Source organism: Euprymna scolopes, chromosome 2 (genome assembly GCF_053919585.1).
Source record: "Euprymna scolopes isolate OS-2025 chromosome 2, ASM5391958v1, whole genome shotgun sequence".
Lineage (NCBI taxonomy): Eukaryota > Metazoa > Mollusca > Cephalopoda > Sepiida > Sepiolidae > Euprymna > Euprymna scolopes.
Genome location: NC_136483.1, coordinates 121,623,231 through 121,643,989, shown reverse-complemented (window position 1 = coordinate 121,643,989; position 20,759 = coordinate 121,623,231). Strand labels below are relative to the sequence as shown.

General features: G+C 30.4%; 1 protein-coding gene across 3 annotated transcripts in view; it reads right to left on the bottom strand.

The window, feature by feature from the left end:
* Positions 1–2,939: 2,939 nt before the first annotated feature.
* The window catches only part of LOC145295791 (vacuolar protein sorting-associated protein 35-like), a 78,455-nt gene continuing 60,635 nt past the window's right edge, over positions 2,940–20,759 (bottom strand). For all 3 annotated transcript variants that reach the window (XM_080141496.1, XM_080141497.1, XM_080141501.1), the window contains exons 14-18: positions 19,511–19,633; positions 13,160–13,339; positions 9,142–9,375; positions 6,147–6,290; positions 2,940–5,152 (exon numbers count right to left, since the gene is read on the bottom strand). In XM_080141496.1, coding sequence (XP_079997622.1) covers positions 4,973–5,152; positions 6,147–6,290; positions 9,142–9,375; positions 13,160–13,339; positions 19,511–19,633 — 861 coding nt within the window. In that variant the 3' untranslated portion in view covers positions 2,940–4,972. The remainder of the gene's footprint in view (positions 5,153–6,146; positions 6,291–9,141; positions 9,376–13,159; positions 13,340–19,510; positions 19,634–20,759) is intronic.

Here is a 20,759-nt window from a genome sequence, read left to right as displayed (position 1 = left end):
CATTTATACTAGTTACTGCTATTTCTTCCCCCCACACTAGGGTTTTAATGATTAAATTGTTTTTTTTGGGGGGGAATCTTAATTGATTTGGAATTCATTCTTTTTCTCTAAGAGTAATTTTATTTCTACCACAATAAGAAATAATTTGGCTGTCCTAGGAAATCCCATTTAATCTCAATTGAAATTATGTGACATATTAAATTTATCTCCACAGTCCATGTATAAATTGTCTCTTTGTGAGGCTATTTGATTTAAAAACTTGAAATTTAATAGAAATGATCCTCGACCTTGCAGGAGTGGGGGTTATTATTTATCTTAATTTTTTTCAAGTGGTCATCAAGAGAGCATGAAACGCACAGTTTTTACATCAGTATTTTAAGGAGATTTTTAAAAATTATGACAAAATAAATATCATTTTAGCACATTCAATTATTTAACCTTCTAATGAAGCCTTAATTTAAACGCAACCTTTATTTAAACAGTTTTTGCCACAGCAATGTTTTACCTTGAATTTTCTATTTAGTAAAACATTTACATTAAAAAAAATCAAGATACAATTAAATTCTGTTAAATATTTCATCTGATAGTTCCAAAAATTCTCTTTAAATTCACCCTTTTTACCATTACTTTGTAATCCATCCAATTCCGTATTAACATTGCTCTCCTTAATCAAATATTTATAACTTGTTCCAAAAATATAAAATTATTAGCAAAACAAAAAAGTTAAAAATTTTAGTTTTTGAAATCTACTATAACTTTTCAGATCGTTAAATATTAAAAATGTTGTCCATTTTATTTTGGGATTTGCATCTTATATTTATAAAGAAATCCTTGAAGGGGGAATGAAACAACCTCTGCTAATTGAAATTCCCAAATTGCTGCAAATTTGAAATATAGTTTTTGATGCCTGTACTTACCATTTACTAATACCCAACATTCGCTGCGTGGACATATTTGATATTCAAAGAAATGTGGAAATCAACTTCCGTTAATCTGCAGGTGGAGTAGAGAAATTATCAGATTTCCCCTGGAAATTGCTCAGAATCTCTGCACATCAATTTTCAGGCAATAAGATAGCATCAAATAAAGGGAGACAGTTGACTGGGGTGCACCCCAAAATGGTCTTGTTCAAGGGGATATTTAGCCTGTAAGTGCATTCTGCATTCATATTAATGTGTTATACTTGTCAGGTGCCATTGTCAGTGCATGTGTAAAGATTTTTTCTAATTATATATAAAAATAATTGTTTTCTTTAATTAGTTGTTGGATTTATTTCTAATAAAAGAAAAAAAGGGGTGATGGCAACATCTTACAATGTATTTCTTCCCTTTTGAAAGGTAACTTGAATATGTGATGAAAGATAGTTTTCTTTGTTTCCCTGAAGAGGACTATAATTGAAACTTGACCAAAAATTTGTTTTTCTGCCTGTTTGTACATAACATAAAAATACTAAATTAGCATCAGAACAAATTTATTAAACTTATAAAAATGATTTTCAATGGAAGACAATATTTGAGATAATGCAGCTATCATCATCATTCATGTGAAACAAACTGAATATTTCTCTAAAACATATGGTAGGTAGTTTTCATTTTCGATTATATGCCTGATGAAAGTGGTAGAATGGATCAGCCAAAATACTTTAATTTCAGTCAATATAACCTCTGACCTTCAGGTGGGAAGACTCACATACTAATTGCACCAGATACCAAATTCGACAAGATGCATCTGAAGAAGGCAGGAATTTAGATCAGTTCAAACGTTAGAATAACACTCAAGATAAGAACAGTAGTTTGAATAATCAAAATACAAATTACTAATCCTCATCTAAAAAATTCCAATACAATACTTGTATTACGTATCTTCCTGCCTCCTGACGTAGCATAGCTTATAAGAAAGAAAACTTATCAAATATATTTTAAATTTTAGAGTGGGTGTTTATTTTACTATATAAATTTAGAATTAAATGGTCCTAACTAAATAACATTATTGACCACATAGCAATACAAGTCATTTTTCATATATTCAAAATGAGCAACATTTTGAATAAATAAATAGTTACCTATGCTATGAGGTCAGGAGCTGATCAATAAGACTTTTGGAAAGGAAGTAGTTGATTATAGTTAATGATTCCCCACTATAAGGGATAAAATTTTAGGGTATTCTGTAATTGCATGAAAAGAAAAAAAAAAAAAAAAAAAAAAAGCAACTCATTCTTCTGTTAACAGTGTTTCAGTCTAACACTTAATATTATGAAACAAACATTGGAGATGAATAAATCTTTCAAAGCTGGTGCAGCTAAAACCCCACAAAATTTGGTTGCACTAAAAAGTTTGAAATTCAAAAAAATATTTCGTACTGTAAAAGCCTTCCACGATGGATGAGCAAATGCATGAAGATACAAATCTAGAAAGAATTTGGTACTGACTGAATGGCAGCAGTTACTTGCAGGAAGATACCAAATTTGAAGTTGAGCAATTTAAGTTGCCAGAATTGTAGCCTTCAATGTTGTATATACCTTCTATTCATTTAATATCACTTTTCCTTTGTCCAAAAATGCAATGTTCGTTTTTTTTATTTGTACTTTGCAAGTTCACAGTGCAACTCTCTCCAAGTTCCACTGCTTATGGTTTTGTCATTTGCTTCCAAATTTGCTGACCAACCTTTTTGAGAGAAGTATGGCACATTATCAGAAAACAGCTCTTTTGCTAATACAATTTCAGTCTTTTGTTTCAGGTAGTGCCTCCCACTTCTTCCACTGATTGTGGCAAATTTTGTCTTCAACTGGTTTCTTTCTGCTACTCCCACTTCCTTATAACACCAAACAGCTAAGGCCACTTTTTAAGCATTCCAGAAAAAAAAAAAAAAAAGCTATAACCTTTTTATCTTACTGTATTTGTGTTGCTAACAAAAATCAGAAAAATAACAATTCTATTAGAACAGGTTTGTAAATTTTTTTTTAATAGCTTTTAAAGAATTTTTTATAGGGTGTTTGGCATGCAATGCATTCTGACAGAAAAAAATTGGGATATCATCACTTATTCCTTACTGAACTTTCTAAAGCTTGTGTTATACTCGCATATATATATATATATATTTTTTTTTTTAAATCAAAACCTAATATTATGCACGTTGTTATTCCAATTCGTTTTTGTTATAAAAGACTATATTACATTAAGTGGGTGTTTTTCTGGTTTTAAGTAAAAAAAAAAAAACAAAAAACATGGTAGTCTTGTGTAACCTATACATAATCAGAATATTGTAAGCAACTCTTTATAACCTAAAACCAAGTTGGGAAAAATGCTCAAAAATATAAGCTAAAACATAAGGACCAAAATAACTATCAGCAAGAAAGTTATAAAAGTAGTTAAAAAAAAAAAAAATCCAAATAAATAATAGTTTTATAACAGAATTTTTACTTGAACTTTTGCTTTTAATAACAGATTTCAATTAAATGAAAATACAAACCAGAGGCTATTTGCTACTTATATTCATATTCATTGTTTTTTAATATTTCCTTTGTCTTACAATATATGAAGCCATTGCATGTTACTAGGTAGCAAAACGCAAAAAATGTTGTAAACGATATCAGCCAGAGAGAAGAACAGGAGCTTTCCAAATAGAAACGGCCATTTTGATATTTTTACAATAAAATATCCTACACTCCGACGTGTGTTTTTACAGGAAGGGTGGAGGAGAAGCAAAGACACAGGGATGAAGAGTGTACTGTGAGAGAGAAGGAGGGGACTTGCAGAGGAGACAGACAGAGGGGACAGAAGAGACGCACAGAGGGGACAGAAGAGACGCACAGAGGAGACAGAAGAGAGTGTATATGGAGAGAAGGAGAAGGGGGAAAGAGAGCAGGAATACAGAGAGGGGAAGGAGGAAAAAGCAGAAAAGTGGAGGAAAAGGAGAAAAACAAAAAATACAAAAATAAAACAAGATTTTTACAAAAAAACTATGCATCATCGTTTTTCATCATTTTTGTTACATATTTATATTACAGTTTCAAATTTCTTCATCTAGTCTCTAACGATTTGAGTTTGGTTTTCATTTCTAATAACCCTTCTCCCTCATTGTGTCATAAATTATTTGTGTTTCTTTATAATCACACATTCATGAAAAAAATCCTTATTAATATTAATAAGACAATTTTAGTAATAAATTCTGAGAATCTGATAGTTTTCCATAAAAAGAAAACTTTACTAACACCATACTATGAATGTCAGCTATCTTGCTTGTCTTTGTATTAGGTTACAGAAGCTTGCTATTTTGATGTTGCTTTTTGGGGTTTCAATCAGATGCAATAATGTTAAATAATCTAATACAAAGACAAGTAAAATGGATGACACTTAATACTTAACTTGTATGTAAAATTAAAGATGACAAACTTATTTAAATGCACCAAACTAAGAATTTATAACTTAATTATTGAAAATAAAAAGGAATGGAACTTGAAAAATCACCATTTTTTTCTTTAGTATTTTAAATGTATTTCATTTACTTTTCACTTTGAAATATTCTTTCTTACTGCAATTCAAAAATTGGTTTCACCTCATTATGAATTTTATTTTATTTTACATTTTAAATCCCTTTTTATCAACCTTTTCAACTTTTAGTTGGGGGGGGGGTATAATTTGCTTGTTTGCAGGGACCGATGACTGGTCCAAATATTACCACCGTGACTGATTCTCAGTTTATCTTTCTTTGAGTTGACTTTGTTTTAATGAAATTTTGTTTGGTTTATATAACCCCCGACTTTCAAAACAAATTATAAATCCTTTATATGGATCCACTAAACCAGACTTTCATTGCTTCGGACCATTTAGTCAAGGTGGTGGTTCACTCATATTCACTAAACACATGATGGATTTTGTAAAGTCAGGGGTCCGTTCAAGATATATATTGTTTTTATTTGTTGTCATCACCCCATCCCTGTTGTCCCCTATTTGTATCGGAGGCGGAATGCGTCTTATATTGAGAGTCCCTCGTAAGACGGTGCACTCGAGTCGTTGCTGCCAATGCGCAGTTGTAGGTGTTCAAGCGTATTCTGAAAGTGTTTATTGATTTGTTCTGTTTCTTCATTTGCTTCCAAATTTGGCAAATCTTCTCTAATTTTTGTGATCAGTTGATTTAATACTGGAATTGTGATCTGAAAAGACAAAAAAGCATATATTTTTAGTATCGAATTGATTGCGATTCAAACAAATTAATTTTAATAGAACATCAATGATACATTTTAAGAGATTGTCAACTTTGCTTATATAAAGAATTAGATTGTTACAATTTTTTAGAAATAAAATATTTAAATAAAATGTCTTTAACTGACAACAACAATTATTTTAAAGAAAGATTAATTGTTTTTTTTTAATAGTCATGCCTGACAGGATTCAACAAGAATATTTTTAGCAGAAAATAATAGGGATTGATGTGGAAAGCACATGGAAACAGGAAAAAATAATGGGGAATGAATTATACAGGATTGAGGGTTGGAGCAAAAGTGGTCATTTTGTTTTATGGTATATCAACCCTTTTTAGGTTATTTAATGCCAAATTTTATCATTTTGATAAATGCTTAAAATATTTATCAATGGTATTTAGTTTTGTTCGATTTTTTTTTATAGAAGAAAATTGTTTTGGTTTTCACAAAACATGATTGAATTTTACAAAATAAAAAAAAAAAAAACATTGGTGCATTTTAGAACAAGAAGTTGGTATCTTCAGACAGCCTGATTTGGTAGCACTAGGAGAGCAAAAATGGGCAAGAGACGGAGGAGTTAAAAAGGAGAAAATAATGGATGAGTAAGACAGTAAAGGACATGGTGAGGAAGGCAATGAAGTCCAGTTTTGCAAATTAATTCATACCTATATATGAATATTATCTGTCAAAATAAAACTAATATTTTTAACTTGACTAGTTATATTGGAATCCCGTCTCACCTTCATACTAGCAAAAAACAGACTGAGTAGTGGGGGACAGTATCTAATATAAAAGGCGAGTGTGAGAGTGTGTGAAAGTGAATGATTGCATTTGTGAAAGTGTGTGCATGTGTGACTATGTTTGAGTGAGGGCATGCATGAAATCAGAGTATGTATTGTATGTATATGCATGAGAAAAAACAAAAAGTGTGTGTGTGAAAACTTACCTGGTCATTTCCCTTTTCATAGAAATAAATATAATGATTTAGCAGTTCAACAAACAACTGAACTTGGACTGAACTGTCCATACATTGGTTAGCAATTTTCACCCCTTTCTTTAAACATTCAGCAACTCTTTTCCCATCATGCATCTGAATAAAAAAAAAAAAAAAAAAAATGTACATTGTGCCTTCTATTTTAAAAAGTCTGCAAACATTTGATGGCATGGATTACAATAATTATCATGACACATTATGATCGTATATATGTCATGTGCTAATAATTAAAAGCTTTTAATATTGTCTTTATATGCAAGTTGAAAACATCTTTTTTAAATTTAAAACAACTCTTCAACAAAATGTTAAAATAAGTTGTCAAAAGTAAATAGAAACATGCAAGTGACATTAAAATATTCATTCAAGGAAAACCAACACAGATGGTATGTTTTGTTTTTTTACAGAATGCCATCCCAAAATGCTGAAGTGAAAATATCAAGCAATTTAAATTTCAAAGTTCTGTATGTATTCATGGTTGGTTGTTTATGTATCCACAAACAAAAACACATGAAAAATAAAACCATTTATGACAACATGAAACAAAAAACTGAAACATAAATAGTAATAACTCCACTCACTCTGAAACAAGGCATATTGTCACTTGTATGTAATGAACTATTGTGAATTAGGGGAACAGATTTATAGGGGGTGGCAAAGGGTGGTAAAGAGTTGGGCAGTAAGTTCATATTAGATTTAAATTTCTGTATCTTGGTATAGTCCCGGAAAAAGGTAGGGAATTCAAAAGGCAAGCAGTCTAAGGAAAGAAGTTCCCTCACTCTAAATTATATATCATTTTTAACACATCTTAGGTGCCATTTTTAACACATCTCAGGGGAAAAATGTAAATATAAACAAAACTGACACATGTACACACACACAAAGAGTAATTAAACTCATTTGGTTCTTTAATTTACACCACCCCCTCTTTAACTTTAACTCTTACAAACACCTGCTGATCTTTCACCCTTCCCATCTCACACCTAAACAAAACAACCTGCTTGTTGAAATCCAAAAAGCAATACAGTGGGAGTATCATTAACTCCAAACAAGAAATACCTTTAAGCAACAAAAATACAAATGAACATAGGTCAACAATCCCAAAAGTGAAAGTGATCGTAGAATAATTGACTCATTGTTGTAGATAATGAAACTCCCAGAAATTGCTTGTGTTCAAGAAAATGCAAGAATCATTTTGAAAACAGTGGAAACCTTATAATTCAGATTACTAAATGCTGTGGATTTTTTTTTTTTTTTTTTTTTTTTTTTTTTACATGGAGGTCACCACTTATCAAGGCCCAGAAGCCACTCAGGGATAAAAAAAAAAAAAAAGAAGATAAATCAATCCAAATAAAATTAGTCAGTATCGACACAAGTATTTTAGTTTTCAGTTGAGAGAATTGAAATTCATTTTCAATTGTACATTTGTTATTTATGTTTACGTGTAGTCTTTTTGAGAATTTTAGTATATAAATGTTAAAATTAAAAAAATTGGATGTTTGACATTTTAATACATAGACACTTGTGAGATCACAGTGGAACCCTCTTTCTAGATATATCTAGTAATGGAGATTTGGTATCTGTATAAAGTTGAAAGCATTATTACTATCATACTGATACTCAATTCAGTTTGCTACACTATTTCAGACTAAATGTACAATCTTGCTCAGTTCAGGATGGGGGTGGGGTATGTATCCGTCTTGCCAAGGATTACCTTCTACCCCCCCTTTTTTTTTTTACATATCCGTTTTGCGATCAAGATACAACCTTATCAAGAATTACTTTATGGATAAATTACTGTAGTATTTGTGCTGTTTGGATGAGACCACCAATACTATGGGATGGATTGGTTGGTTGGTTGCTTTACGGCATATCAACCTTTTTCAGATTATTTAATGCTGAATCGAAAGATTTTGAAGAAAAATTTTTTAATAGAATATATTTGTTGTTTTCAAGTCGGTTTCTATTTAATCCATAGTTGGGACCCTAACAGGTACTACCACTCCAGGTCAGAGTGGACCTGGGGGTAATGGCAATTAAAGGGTGGCTCCACACTCCCCAAAGCCCGCAAGCTGGTAATCAACAAAGGTTTCACACTCCCATATTTTTATCATCAAAATCAGTGAAATCAACTATTTTCCCATCAAACTACCTGCTCTAGTTGGGAACCCATAGTCATACACCAGGAGGAAACTTCACATGCCACCTTTAGTTACTTAGTCCACAACACATTGTAGTCTACATTAAACTGTAAAGAACATTGATTTTATAAATTATTTTTATGGCTTGAATTAAAGTTTAAAATTAAAAAAAGCAAGTATTATGCATCAATTGTGCTCTAAACAGAAATATCTATTTTGAATGTGTCCCTGTCATATCAAAGAACTTACAGTTAATTTTATATGTTGGGCCTTTCGGATTATGTGGTAATAAAACTTCCCAAATGCACTTGTGATGTTAGGTCGTGTAAGGTGTTAACTTTGGTCAAAATCACCTGTTGATTCTTTCATCGGATTATTTTGATTATCGTTACTTATCAAAGACATCCTGATACAAAACCTATCTAAGAACACTGCCAGGCACATAAAGTACCTTTGTGAAATTTCATAAAAATCAACCCAGCTGTTTTGGAATCAATAGGGAATGAACTCTCACACAGAAAGTTCCTTTTATATAATAAAGGAATACTAAATATTTGTTATAAATCATAGCAATTGAGTTTCACTTCGCAGCTGATTTCCAAAACATATTTTATGATTCTCAATTTTAAATTGAAGTGATCTTGCATTTGTAGAAATATAAAATTTTGAATGTTAAATGAAGCTCACCAAAGGAACAAATGCATCTAAAAAAACAAAAAAACAAAAAACAAAAAAAAAAACAAACAAGAAAAGCCAAAATTAATAAAACAAATCAAATAAAATACAAATAAAGTTGTGCCCCTACTCACCTCCTCTTGATCCTCTTTTTTTCCTGACCAAAATAGGTGTGAGCATATGGATACGCCTCGGCATTGATCGGGCTTCTTGAGTAACTTGGAAGCAGCCAAAGCACACTGTGTGCGAAGAGGCTCATGATTCTCCTCCCCAAAACACGACATCTGTTCCAAAGTTCCAATAATCAGTGTAATGGCGGCAAGTTGGGCTTTGCTGTCACTGATTTCATCCTCATAAAGCGAGAACGCCTACAAGAGAAAATTAATGTAGAAAAAGAGAAATAATAAGTAAAAACAAAGTGCATATTTATTATGTTTTGGAAAGTCGTTTTTCTGTTGTGCTCAGTTAAAACTAGAAAAAAATAAAATAAAACAAAGTGCATATTTATTATGTTTTGGAAAGTCGTTTTTCTGTTGTGTTCAGTTAAAACTAGAAAAAAATAAAATAAAACAAAGTGCATATTTATTATGTTTTGGAAAGTCGTTTTTCTGTTGTGCTCAGTTAAAACTAGAAAAAAATAAAATAAAACAAAGTGCATATTTATTATGTTTTGGAAAGTCGTTTTTCTGTTGTGCTCAGTTAAAACTAGAAAAAAATAAAATAAAACAAAGTGCATATTTATTATGTTTTGGAAAGTCGTTTTTCTGTTGTGCTCAGTTAAAACTAGAAAAAAATAAAATAAAACAAAGTGCATATTTATTATGTTTTGGAAAGTCGTTTTTCTGTTGTGTTCAGTTAAAACTAGAAAAAAATAAAATAAAACAAAGTGCATATTTATTATGTTTTGGAAAGTCGTTTTTCTGTTGTGTTCAGTTAAAACTAGAAAAAAATAAAATAAAACAAAGTGCATATTTATTATGTTTTGGAAAGTCGTTTTTCTGTTGTTTTCAGTTAAAACTAGAAAAAAATAAAATAAAACAAAGTGCATATTTATTATGTTTTGGAAAGTCGTTTTTCTGTTGTGTACAGTTAAAACTAGAAAAAAATAAAATAAAACAAAGTGCATATTTATTATGTTTTGGAAAGTCGTTTTTCTGTTGTGTTCAGTTAAAACTAGAAAAAAATAAAATAAAACAAAGTGCATATTTATTATGTTTTGGAAAGTCGTTTTTCTGTTGTGCTCAGTTAAAACTAGAAAAAAATAAAATAAAGATACATTTAAAATTTTGGACCAAGTACAGAATAGATACCCTGTAGCAGGTGACGACGCCTGGCGGTGCTCGGCGCACATTTCAACTAACACCGGTGATTCAACCTTGACATTGGCACAAGCACATGGTTGTTTGTAAACACGTCAAATAGCAAACATGCTCGAATATTCGCCAGCAATTTTCTTTTTTTTAAATATATTTACAAAACTTTTGAAGATTGAAAAGAAAAAATATATATTTACAAAACATTTTTTTTTTAAAGTAAGTAACAAAACAAATGTATTTAAATAAAAGATTTAAATAAATGGGTGTCTTTCTGTTTCGGATTTTTTCGACCAAGATTGATTTTTATGTACTGTGTTTTTTTTTAGTTTTTTTTTCTGTGTGCGTTTTTAAGACAATTCAATATTTATTTAATTATTCTTTAAAACATTAACTTCAGCGACAATTAATATATTTTTAAAATAATATTTTTAAATATTAAATTTTGACGAATATTTGCGAGCAAGATTTTTTTTTAAATAAAAGATATTTAAATAAATGGGTGTCTTTCTGAGTGCGTTTTTTAATATATTTACAGAACTTTTTAATAACTGTTTTATTCTTTTTATCAAACAAAAATAAAACTTATAATGACATATATACTATGGACTGTTTTTCAAACATCGAAATTTAAAAATTGAAGTTAGTTTTATTTACAAGAAAAAAAAAAACGGTGTTTTTTTTTTTCAATTAAATTATAAACTTTATTTGAACTTTCAACAAATTTTTACAGACATAAAAAATAGACTTTATAGATATTTTATAATAATTTTTTAAAAATACATTTAATGAAAAGTTTTGTTTTTTTATCATTTCATTGTTGAATAAAATTTCAAAGTGATAAATGGTGACAAAAAAAAAAAAAAATCTCGAGAAGAAAAAACACCTCGTCTTTTTTTCTTTTTAATAAAACTTTAATTTTAAAATTCCGATGTTTGAAAAACAGTCCATAATATATATTTCATTATAAAAGTTCTATTTTTGTTTGATAAAAAGAATAAAACAGTTAATAAATAAACCCCCAAAAAACAGTCCATTAAATTCAAATAAAGACTGTTTGAATAAAACTTAAAAAGGTTCATTCTTTAACACCTTATTTATATTTTTTTTTAGCCATTTTTTTTCTGTGTACGTTTTTAATACAATTCAATATTTATTTAAAGTGCGATGTATGTGGTCAGTGAAGGAGAAATCCTTCTAGGCCGAGGCAATTTTTATGCATAATAAAATCACAAGTATAAACAATCGAACTCTTAAAAATCTTGGTCGCGAAAATCCAAAACACAAAGACACCCATTTATTTAAATATCTTTTATTTAAATATGTTCGTTTTGTTACTTAAAAAAAAAAAAAGGTTTTGTAAATATATATTTTTCCTTTTAAATCTTCAAAAGTTTTGTAAATATATTAAAAAAAAAAAAAAAAAAAAAAAAGAAAATTGCTGGCGAATATTCAAGCATGTTTGCTATTTGACATGTTTACAAACAACCGACGCCATGTGCTTGTGCCAATGTCAAGGTCGAATCACCGGTGTTAGTTGAAATGTGCGCTTGTCACTGCCAGACGGTGTCGTCTGCTACAGTGTATCTATTCTTTACTTGGTCCAAAATTTTTTTAGTTAAGAAATACATGGCAAAGTTTCTCAGTTTTCATAGAGTTGGTGTATCAATGTCTATCAGATTTTTATTCATAAATAATTATCCATTCACTTAATACAGTATTTGCCTACACAAAACCTGGGTATTCCTTAAAAAGAAACATTTATTCTAGAAATATTTTGCTGAATTGAAAATTTATGTAACAAAAATAATTCATTATTTCACACATACACACACACATATATATATATATATATATATATATATATATATATAAGGTATTATTTTATACTTATAGTATTTACTTTTATATGCATGGAAGTTGGTAATATCAACACAAATGTTTCTGTGTAACTTATTCGAGTACAAGTCTATAATACTATATAATAATCTAGATTATATATAACAAAATAATTATTTTAACTATGAAAAGTTAAAATAAGATTATTGATTGAATAAATGCGTTTGTCTTAACATTGAAGATTATTTAATACAGAATCTAATCATTTAAAATTATCTGGTCAGATTGAGATGCATGTACGAACGAGCATAATTTGTAAAATAAAAATAAATTTCTTTAAATTTAAAAAATAGAATTTGGTAAAAATATGCACTTGCTTTTTAGTTTCGTATCTTTCTGCATAAATTTAAATATTTAAGAAAAAAAAAAACCCTAAAAAGTATTCAAATTTCAACATTTTCTAAGATACCCGATTGCTTTTAGTGCAAAATTGATTTAATACACCAAATTATCTTTCAAATTATTTGTCTCTTCTAAAAAATGAAATGTAAATAAATTAAACTTAATATCACATTAGTTAAAATGAATTGCATTATGGGAAGGTTATTGTAAAATTAAAGATTTTTTGCAGTTAAGAACCAGATGCTTTTAATCATTAATTCAAGCAAGAAATTACTTGGTAAAGGCATCAAAAGTACTATTAATTTATTACAATAACATTAACAAGCCAGCCCGTTAAAAAAAAAGCAAATTTGTAACCCTTCAAAATTTAAAAGAAATTGTTAAATCAATTAAACTGGCTTTACAATTGTTAACATATTTAAATATAGAAAATCTTCCAAAGTTTTATGGTTTTATGAATAAAGATTAAAACATTAGTTTTATAACAATTTGATAAAAAAAAAAAAAAAAAAAAAAATGAAAGTAAGCAATCACTAAGACAATGCAAGATAAGTCCATCACAGAATTAACATGAAAAATGAAAACATAAAAAACTGACCTGCGACATGAACTCATATGCAACTGTTTCATAGTTTTCATACTTGATTTTACCAGCAGCTATTGCTCCCTGCAGGAACAATCGTAGTGGTATCTCGGCCTGTTCAGCTTTGATTAAGGCCCCAATTGTCTGGTGGCAAAACTGGAAGATGCGTCCACATTTCTTCTCCCATTGTTCATCCTATTATCAAATGTATATAAAGAAGCAAATAGCATTCATATAAAAAATACAATGTAAACATTGTTTTTAACACAGAATAACACGAATGAGTTTGACATATACGATCATTTCATTCTCAGATTGAACTAGAGAGCTTTCTTTGTCATTTTGGATAAAACAAAATTAAGATAACTTTATAATAAAGCATTTTGTGCTTGTCTATAGTCACTAAAACTATCACATAATGGCACCAATATGTTTTTTTAGATCACAAATTATTTCCAAAATTTTTTAAAGTTATTTTTTAAGAACTTCCGATTAATATTAGTAGATACAAGAATATCTCACTGACTTAAATTTAACAAATTGAAATTAAACTATTTACATGATTCTTGGATTTTTTTCAATGAATCGACTCTTGTAACTTATCACTACTTTCTTGCATATACACGTATATACTTTTTGAAGTTTATATAAGGATAACTTCATACACAACTAAAACTGTAGTATCTTGTTTTAGTATTTTGTTTTCTTATACAGATTACAAAATTTTCAGAAAAAAATTCTATTTATGTTTATTTTATATTCTAAGAATCCATTTATGATTTAATAAACTTTAAAAATTTTTAATTTATTTTGAAATCTTTTAAACCTGACATTAATATACTTTGTATAGGCTTGTATATATATATATATATATATATATATATATATATAAGTGACCGTGTGTGTGTGTAAAACTTCTCTATCAAACTCCTCTCTGAACATTTGGTCTACAGAGTAGGAACTTTATATATTGAGTATTTTGACCCCAGGAACACTTAATTTGTAGAAATAGCTGCTAAGGAGTCAAAATTGAAAGGAAAAAAAGAAAAAAAAAGTTGACCTTGGCAGAAATAAATGGACTAATTTCTGAGCATGCATACATATACATTTTTAGCCTTTTTTTAAATCCATTTGGTGCTAGCTCAGACAATAACAAACTAAATGTGAAATATGTTTTTCCAGACCCTGGTTACAGTATTTGCCCTGCACTAAATAACGAACGACTAAGGCTGAGGAGCTGACAGTTTTGGTTTTGATTCCAGCTGATGGCACTGAAGTAATTTTTTAAAAAACTTTTGAAATTATTACTATATATATTGGTTACAATATAATAGAAAAGTTGCTCTATAAAAACAATGGCCGATAGCCATTAGTCGCGTGCTCTCGTGTAATGAATGAATGCGTGAATGTAGGAGTGACATGAAATTCTTAAAGATAAACTAAAATGACCGAAAAATGGGCTGAAATGACTTAAATAAATAAAAAGTAAATGACTCAGAATGACTTTAATGAACTTAAGGATGAATTGAATGACCTTAAGAATGACTTGAATGCTTAAAAAATAACTGGAATCCTTCAAAAACAACTTGAATGATCTGGAGAATGACTTGAATCACTTTGAGACTGATTGTAAAGTGGGTGATCATTTTACATAAAATTAATACAGAAAAGTGATCCCCCCACTTTATATCAATGTTACAAACATAAGTACAGCATGTAGTATGAACAGATTGTATTTATTTGCTTCCCCACTGAGCAAATTAGGCACAAGGCCGTTTTTTAATGTGGAGAGAGGGGGAGGGGGGAGGGAAAGGAGGATCCAGCTCCCGAGAGGTGAGAAATGGGAGCTGGATAGTAACTGTGGTCGTAGGGTGATCCCTACCTTGACCAAGTTCAGATATGTGGGGTTACCCCCACATATGGTCTTTGCTAGTCTTTGCTTGCAGCATCTGCCGGAACAGATGGTATTTATTTGCTCCCCCACCGAGCAAATTAGGCACAAGGCCGATTTTTAATGTGAGGAGTGAAGGGGAAATGGGGACCAACTCCCCGGGGAGTAGGGGAGCTGGATAGTGACAATTGGTATGAAGGGTTACCCCTACATTGACCAAGGTCTTATATGTGGGGTCGCCCCCACATATGGTCTTTGCTTGCAGTATCTGCCGGAATAGATACTACACTTTGAGATATTAAATCTTTTATTCATGTTAAAAAATACAGTCAAAATCAAGATGAACAAAAAACTTAGGCACATGGCCAACTCAAAAGGGGGGATTGTGGGGGTCGTTGGTCATCCTTGTCACTCCAGAACTAAACAAAGTCAAAAGTTTCTCCCAGCTAGTATCTTCTTTCACCATAATACCGCATTCACCCTTTCATATTGGGGGACGTCCTACTTAACTCCCAATTTTTAAAACATTTTTTATTGACGTGTAAAAACAAAAAAGATAACAATAAAATGGTACAATAATTCATTTGTGTTGAGGGCGGGGGAAGAAAAAACAAAAGGTGGTTAGTAGGACCCTCCCAACCCCGTCTAGTTGATAGACTGCCCGTTCCACTAGGTTTGTAAAAGGAACCTCGCTTCTGCGGGTCAGTCTCTAGGTGGGGATGCCCTCTAGATGGGGGTGAATGGAGAAAAGAAATTTTTGTGGGTAAGGGGTGGAGGTTAGTTAATATTTCTTTTTCTCCAAGATGGGTAAAATTTAGAGGAAGGAGTGAAAACAAAAATTGCAGGTAAGAGGGGATGGGGATCTTGGAGGCTTCCTAATCGGGGAGGGATGGAACACACACTCAGCTAGCTGAGAGGCTACTTTTTTAATTTTACTTTACATAACTGCGCGTTCCACACCTAGGCGGGGAACATTCAAATTTGGCTCCTTTTCGTACACACAGACTTGCCACATGTATCCATCTTCTGTCAAATGCAGCGCGATGCAGCCTTCTTCTATCACATCTGATCTTCACCCGTAGTTGGTGTTTAAGAAAGCGATCAGATCTTGATCAGAAAAAGACAACACCCCCCGGCAACCTTGCAGACGCGACGTCCAAATCACCATTCTTGCCACAGCCAGGATCGTAACGTAGACCATTTGTCTTTCCCGGTCCCACTGCGGCCTCACGTTGTCCACAACATTGGATACAGTAATTGGGCGCTTAAAAAGCTAAGAACAACATCTATTAACAACAGACCTTTGATCTTAACCAAAAAGGCCAAGCACAAAAGTGTTACGGACAAACCGACTTATAGAGTCGCTTGCACGCGACTAAAAATATAAAATTTACATGAATTAAAATATATTTAAGTGTATTTTACAACTGGGCCATGCTGGGTGGCTTGTAAGTGTGTGTATATATATATCGTCGTTGGCAAAACTGATATGAGTATACATTTTGCTCATTGACATTTCCTATGATGTGAAACAAGTCCTATTTGTGCATGGAAGAGGTGGCTTCAGCCATCACAGGGGGTAGTAGGAGGGTTGTTGACCTTCATATTTTTCTTTGGGCTCTTTTTGTTTCTTCTTTTTGTCTTCTGTTTTCGAAGATTTTGGTGTTTTCATATATTTTTCTTCTCCAGCTCTCCCCGACACATACATACACACACCGTGTAGAGTTTGTTGGAGAGAACTCCAATAAAGTGCTCAATTATAAAGAAAATTCGATACAAAGAGCATAATATTTATTTACAAATGTTACAGAAAGTTAGAAAAACATTAGTAATGTCAGTTTAAAATCCGATACAAAGAGAACCAGTTTAAGATCGATAATATCGAATTCTCTTCAGCCTCTGTTTATATCTGTTTTCTCTCTCTCATATACATATACAATAGAACCCCGGGATACGGTGGTGCTAGGATACGTTTTTTTTTCATATTACAATGTGGAATACAATGCTTTTTCAGTCCCTGGTTACGATATTTGACTCACCTTATGATGTCATTTATAATGTTATTTGATCATATCATGTGTATTATATACTGTACTGTATTTTGTTACTAATTTTTAATGCTGTATCCTGGGGATCTACTGTATATATATATATATTTCTCCAAAACCTTTGGACTTGATAGAGGGGAGACTAAAACTTGCTGTTATGGTTTCAAATGATCTGAAATAACAGCAAGGGGAGACTTGATTCCAAATATTTATCACGTTATACCTCCCCTCTTTGGTTTTCATACATGAAGTAAATTTCACAGTATATAAGGATTATTTGATACTGGAGATATTCATAATTTTACCCTATTTCGAAAAGAAGGGAGCTAACATATGAGAAATATTTGCTGTTATTTCAGATCATTTGAAACCATAGTAGCAAATTTTAGTCTCCCCTCTATCAAGATCAGAGGTTTTGGGGAAATATCAGATATTTTATAATTCATATGCAAAACTAGGAAAACAAATGACTGATTGAAACATTTTATAGCTGTAAAAAGTGTAAAATAGACTCTGGATGATAGCTGATCCCTAATGTGCGATCTTAAGGGCAAATGTCATATACCCCACAACACAATTCAGGTTATTACCTTTCCAATTCTGATCAATAGTCGCTGAGACTTGGAACTTATAAAATTGCCAAAAAATGGTGGTATATCTATACACACACACACACACACACACACACATATATATACACACACACACACACTCGTAGCTAAATTGAATATTGAAATTTTCATATCTTTGGTTCTATGGGATGAAGCATGAAAATTTGCAGGGTTTTTTTTTTTAAGATTATAATACTATTCTATGGTCAAAATTTTATGACAATTAGTAAAAAAAACAACAAAAAACTTATATATCTAACCAATACAATGTGCCCAAATTTGCCTATATATATATATATATATATATTAGTGTCCTAGCAGGCTAGCTTTCGTTTTGCTGCTTTGGAATGAATTTTGCTTAGGGTTTTTTTTTGTGCTTGGTTGTCTCCCCTATGGCCTTGTCAGGCCACTAATATATATCTATGTATACACACACAGGTACCACGAGATAAAACTGTTTACAAAATCTTCAGCACAAAACTTGAAAATTTTAGCCCCTGTGTATGAAAAACTATCAGAAAAAATATGCGTGATGGGCACCTAATTCTTTGAAAATCTTTTTAAAATTAGGGGTTTATTCAATAAAAAATTGTTTTAAGAATTTTCTTGAAATATTTGTTTTTTTCTTTACTTACCTCCCACCTCACAATTATTAAAAAAATTGAATAATTAATATAACCATTACAATTTTTATCACATTTGAAGAAACATTTCATGAGTTTTAATTATCATATGCCTTTTGTAAGCAGTGGAGGAGAATTTTGTTGTTTTTCTTAGAAATTGCAAATTAGATTTAAAAACGTAAATAATCCATTTCACCATGAATCTGTTTTCTTTCATGCGCCTGAGTGCCGATAGATTTGATTGAACAAGTAATGATTAGAATATATCTCTCAATCATTTTTTATTAAATAGAATTTTATATTATGATGTCAAAGAAAGTAAGACTTAAATAGCAAGTAATTTGAATGATTTGGGAGGGGGGGCTCAAAAATTGTTTTGTTTATCCAGATATTTTATGCTGATTTTCGTATTAAAATTTATTACTATATTATGTTCTAATACCTATTTCGTTTATAGGTATTAACGCTTAGGTTAGGTACTATTTGGCTTTTATTTCATTCTGGTTTTACCCTTAAATTTAATTAACGTTGTCATAGCACATGGAATAGATTAGACAGTTTACATGTAAAAACACCTTTCAGGATATGAAAATTTCAAGATACGGAAGTCAAGCCAGAACCAATATCATATCTAGGAGGTTCCATTACATATAAGTGACTGAAGAATGGTCTCTACAAGACTGTCGATTTTTGATCTACAGACTTAAAACTTAATATATAGGGGATTTGGATATGTGGAACAAATTTGATTTGCACATACGTAGAGAAGGACATCAAGTCAACTTATGTCTGCTAAGTTTCAATTTTGACTGGCTAAAAACCAAATAAAATTTGTTCCATAGAGGCAAATCTCTATATATCTAGTTTCAAGATTTTAGACAAAAAAACTGACAAAATAGTTTGGTAGAAACCGTTCTCACAGACAGATATGGCCACTTATATGAGAGTGAGATAGAAAAAATAAGAGGGGAAAAAGGCAAACAGGGAAAATAAGAAAAGAAAAGAAAAAAAAAAATGGTTGAAGAAAGTACAAGAGGCAACCTGTGTTGATCCGATTTGCAGAAATTATTCATGGTAGGCAAATTAGTTGGCTTTGACAGTTAATTTGCCTACCTTGAAAGTCTACACATTTTTTAATCAAATCATTTGCAATAAAAAGATGTTTATTTTTAAAAGATATGAATATTCCTTACAGAATCCTGAAGGGAATGGTACAGAAAAGCCAAACGGTAAGCAGCAAAAACTATAGGAGGGAGAGTATACTTGATCCGAGCATTGCCACCATTGCTAAAATGTTTACGAGCTGTGTTAAGAATCTGAAAAAGGAAAAGAACAAAATTAATAAAGATTTAAATTATATATAAAGAGGACATCATTTTTTTTTTAAATTAAAATAAACAAAGAATAATTTTATTATACAAATACATGGTTTATTCCAAACATTAATTTTTGGCATTTATAATTTAAATACAATTCTGGGCATATTGGGCTCGTATATGACAATTTAGAGGTCCAATTTTCACAAACTCAATGCATTAAATTAGTTTGTATTTCGGCAATAATGCAGCGAATGCTCTATCAACAGTTGTATAATACATAATATCAGTTTAACTGTAGAACCATGTTGCACATGGAAAGAAGACTTTGGACTTATCTCAAGTCGGCTTTTCCAAGGGCACAAATCTATGCATCAAGACTACAATAGAAAACAAAGAGCTGTAACAAGATAAACTTTTGTTTAAAATTTTGCAATCATTAGTTTAGTGTCACCAGTTTTATAATGGTTTAATAACACTGTGTTGCAGCTTCATTTGAATTAAAGCTTTTTTATTCCATCAAAATGAAATCCTTTGATTTTGGCAAAGACAACAATAACCGGATAAGCTCATATGCATATTTTAGAAAGTGACTTGTACATATATATATATATATTTGAAATTTTACAGGAAGTGGGCTGTTTTAATGAGTAACTTAGAAATTAGTAGGTATGTAGACATGAAGCACATAGAGGGATGAGGTTCAGGAACACTTCCATTGTCTTCTTGGTAAATTTTACATAATACGCTTTTATTTCATATAGAGTTACTAAACCTTTCTTTAGATAGTAAACAAACATATACATATATATATATATACATATATATACATATATACATATACATACATATACATATATATATACATATACATATATATATATATACATATATATACATATACATATATATACATATACATATATATACATATACATATATATACATATACATACATATACATATATATACATATACATATACATACATATACATATATATACATATACATATATATACATATACATATATACATATACATATATACATATACATATATATACATATACATATATATACATATACATATATATACATATACATATATATATATATATATGTATAT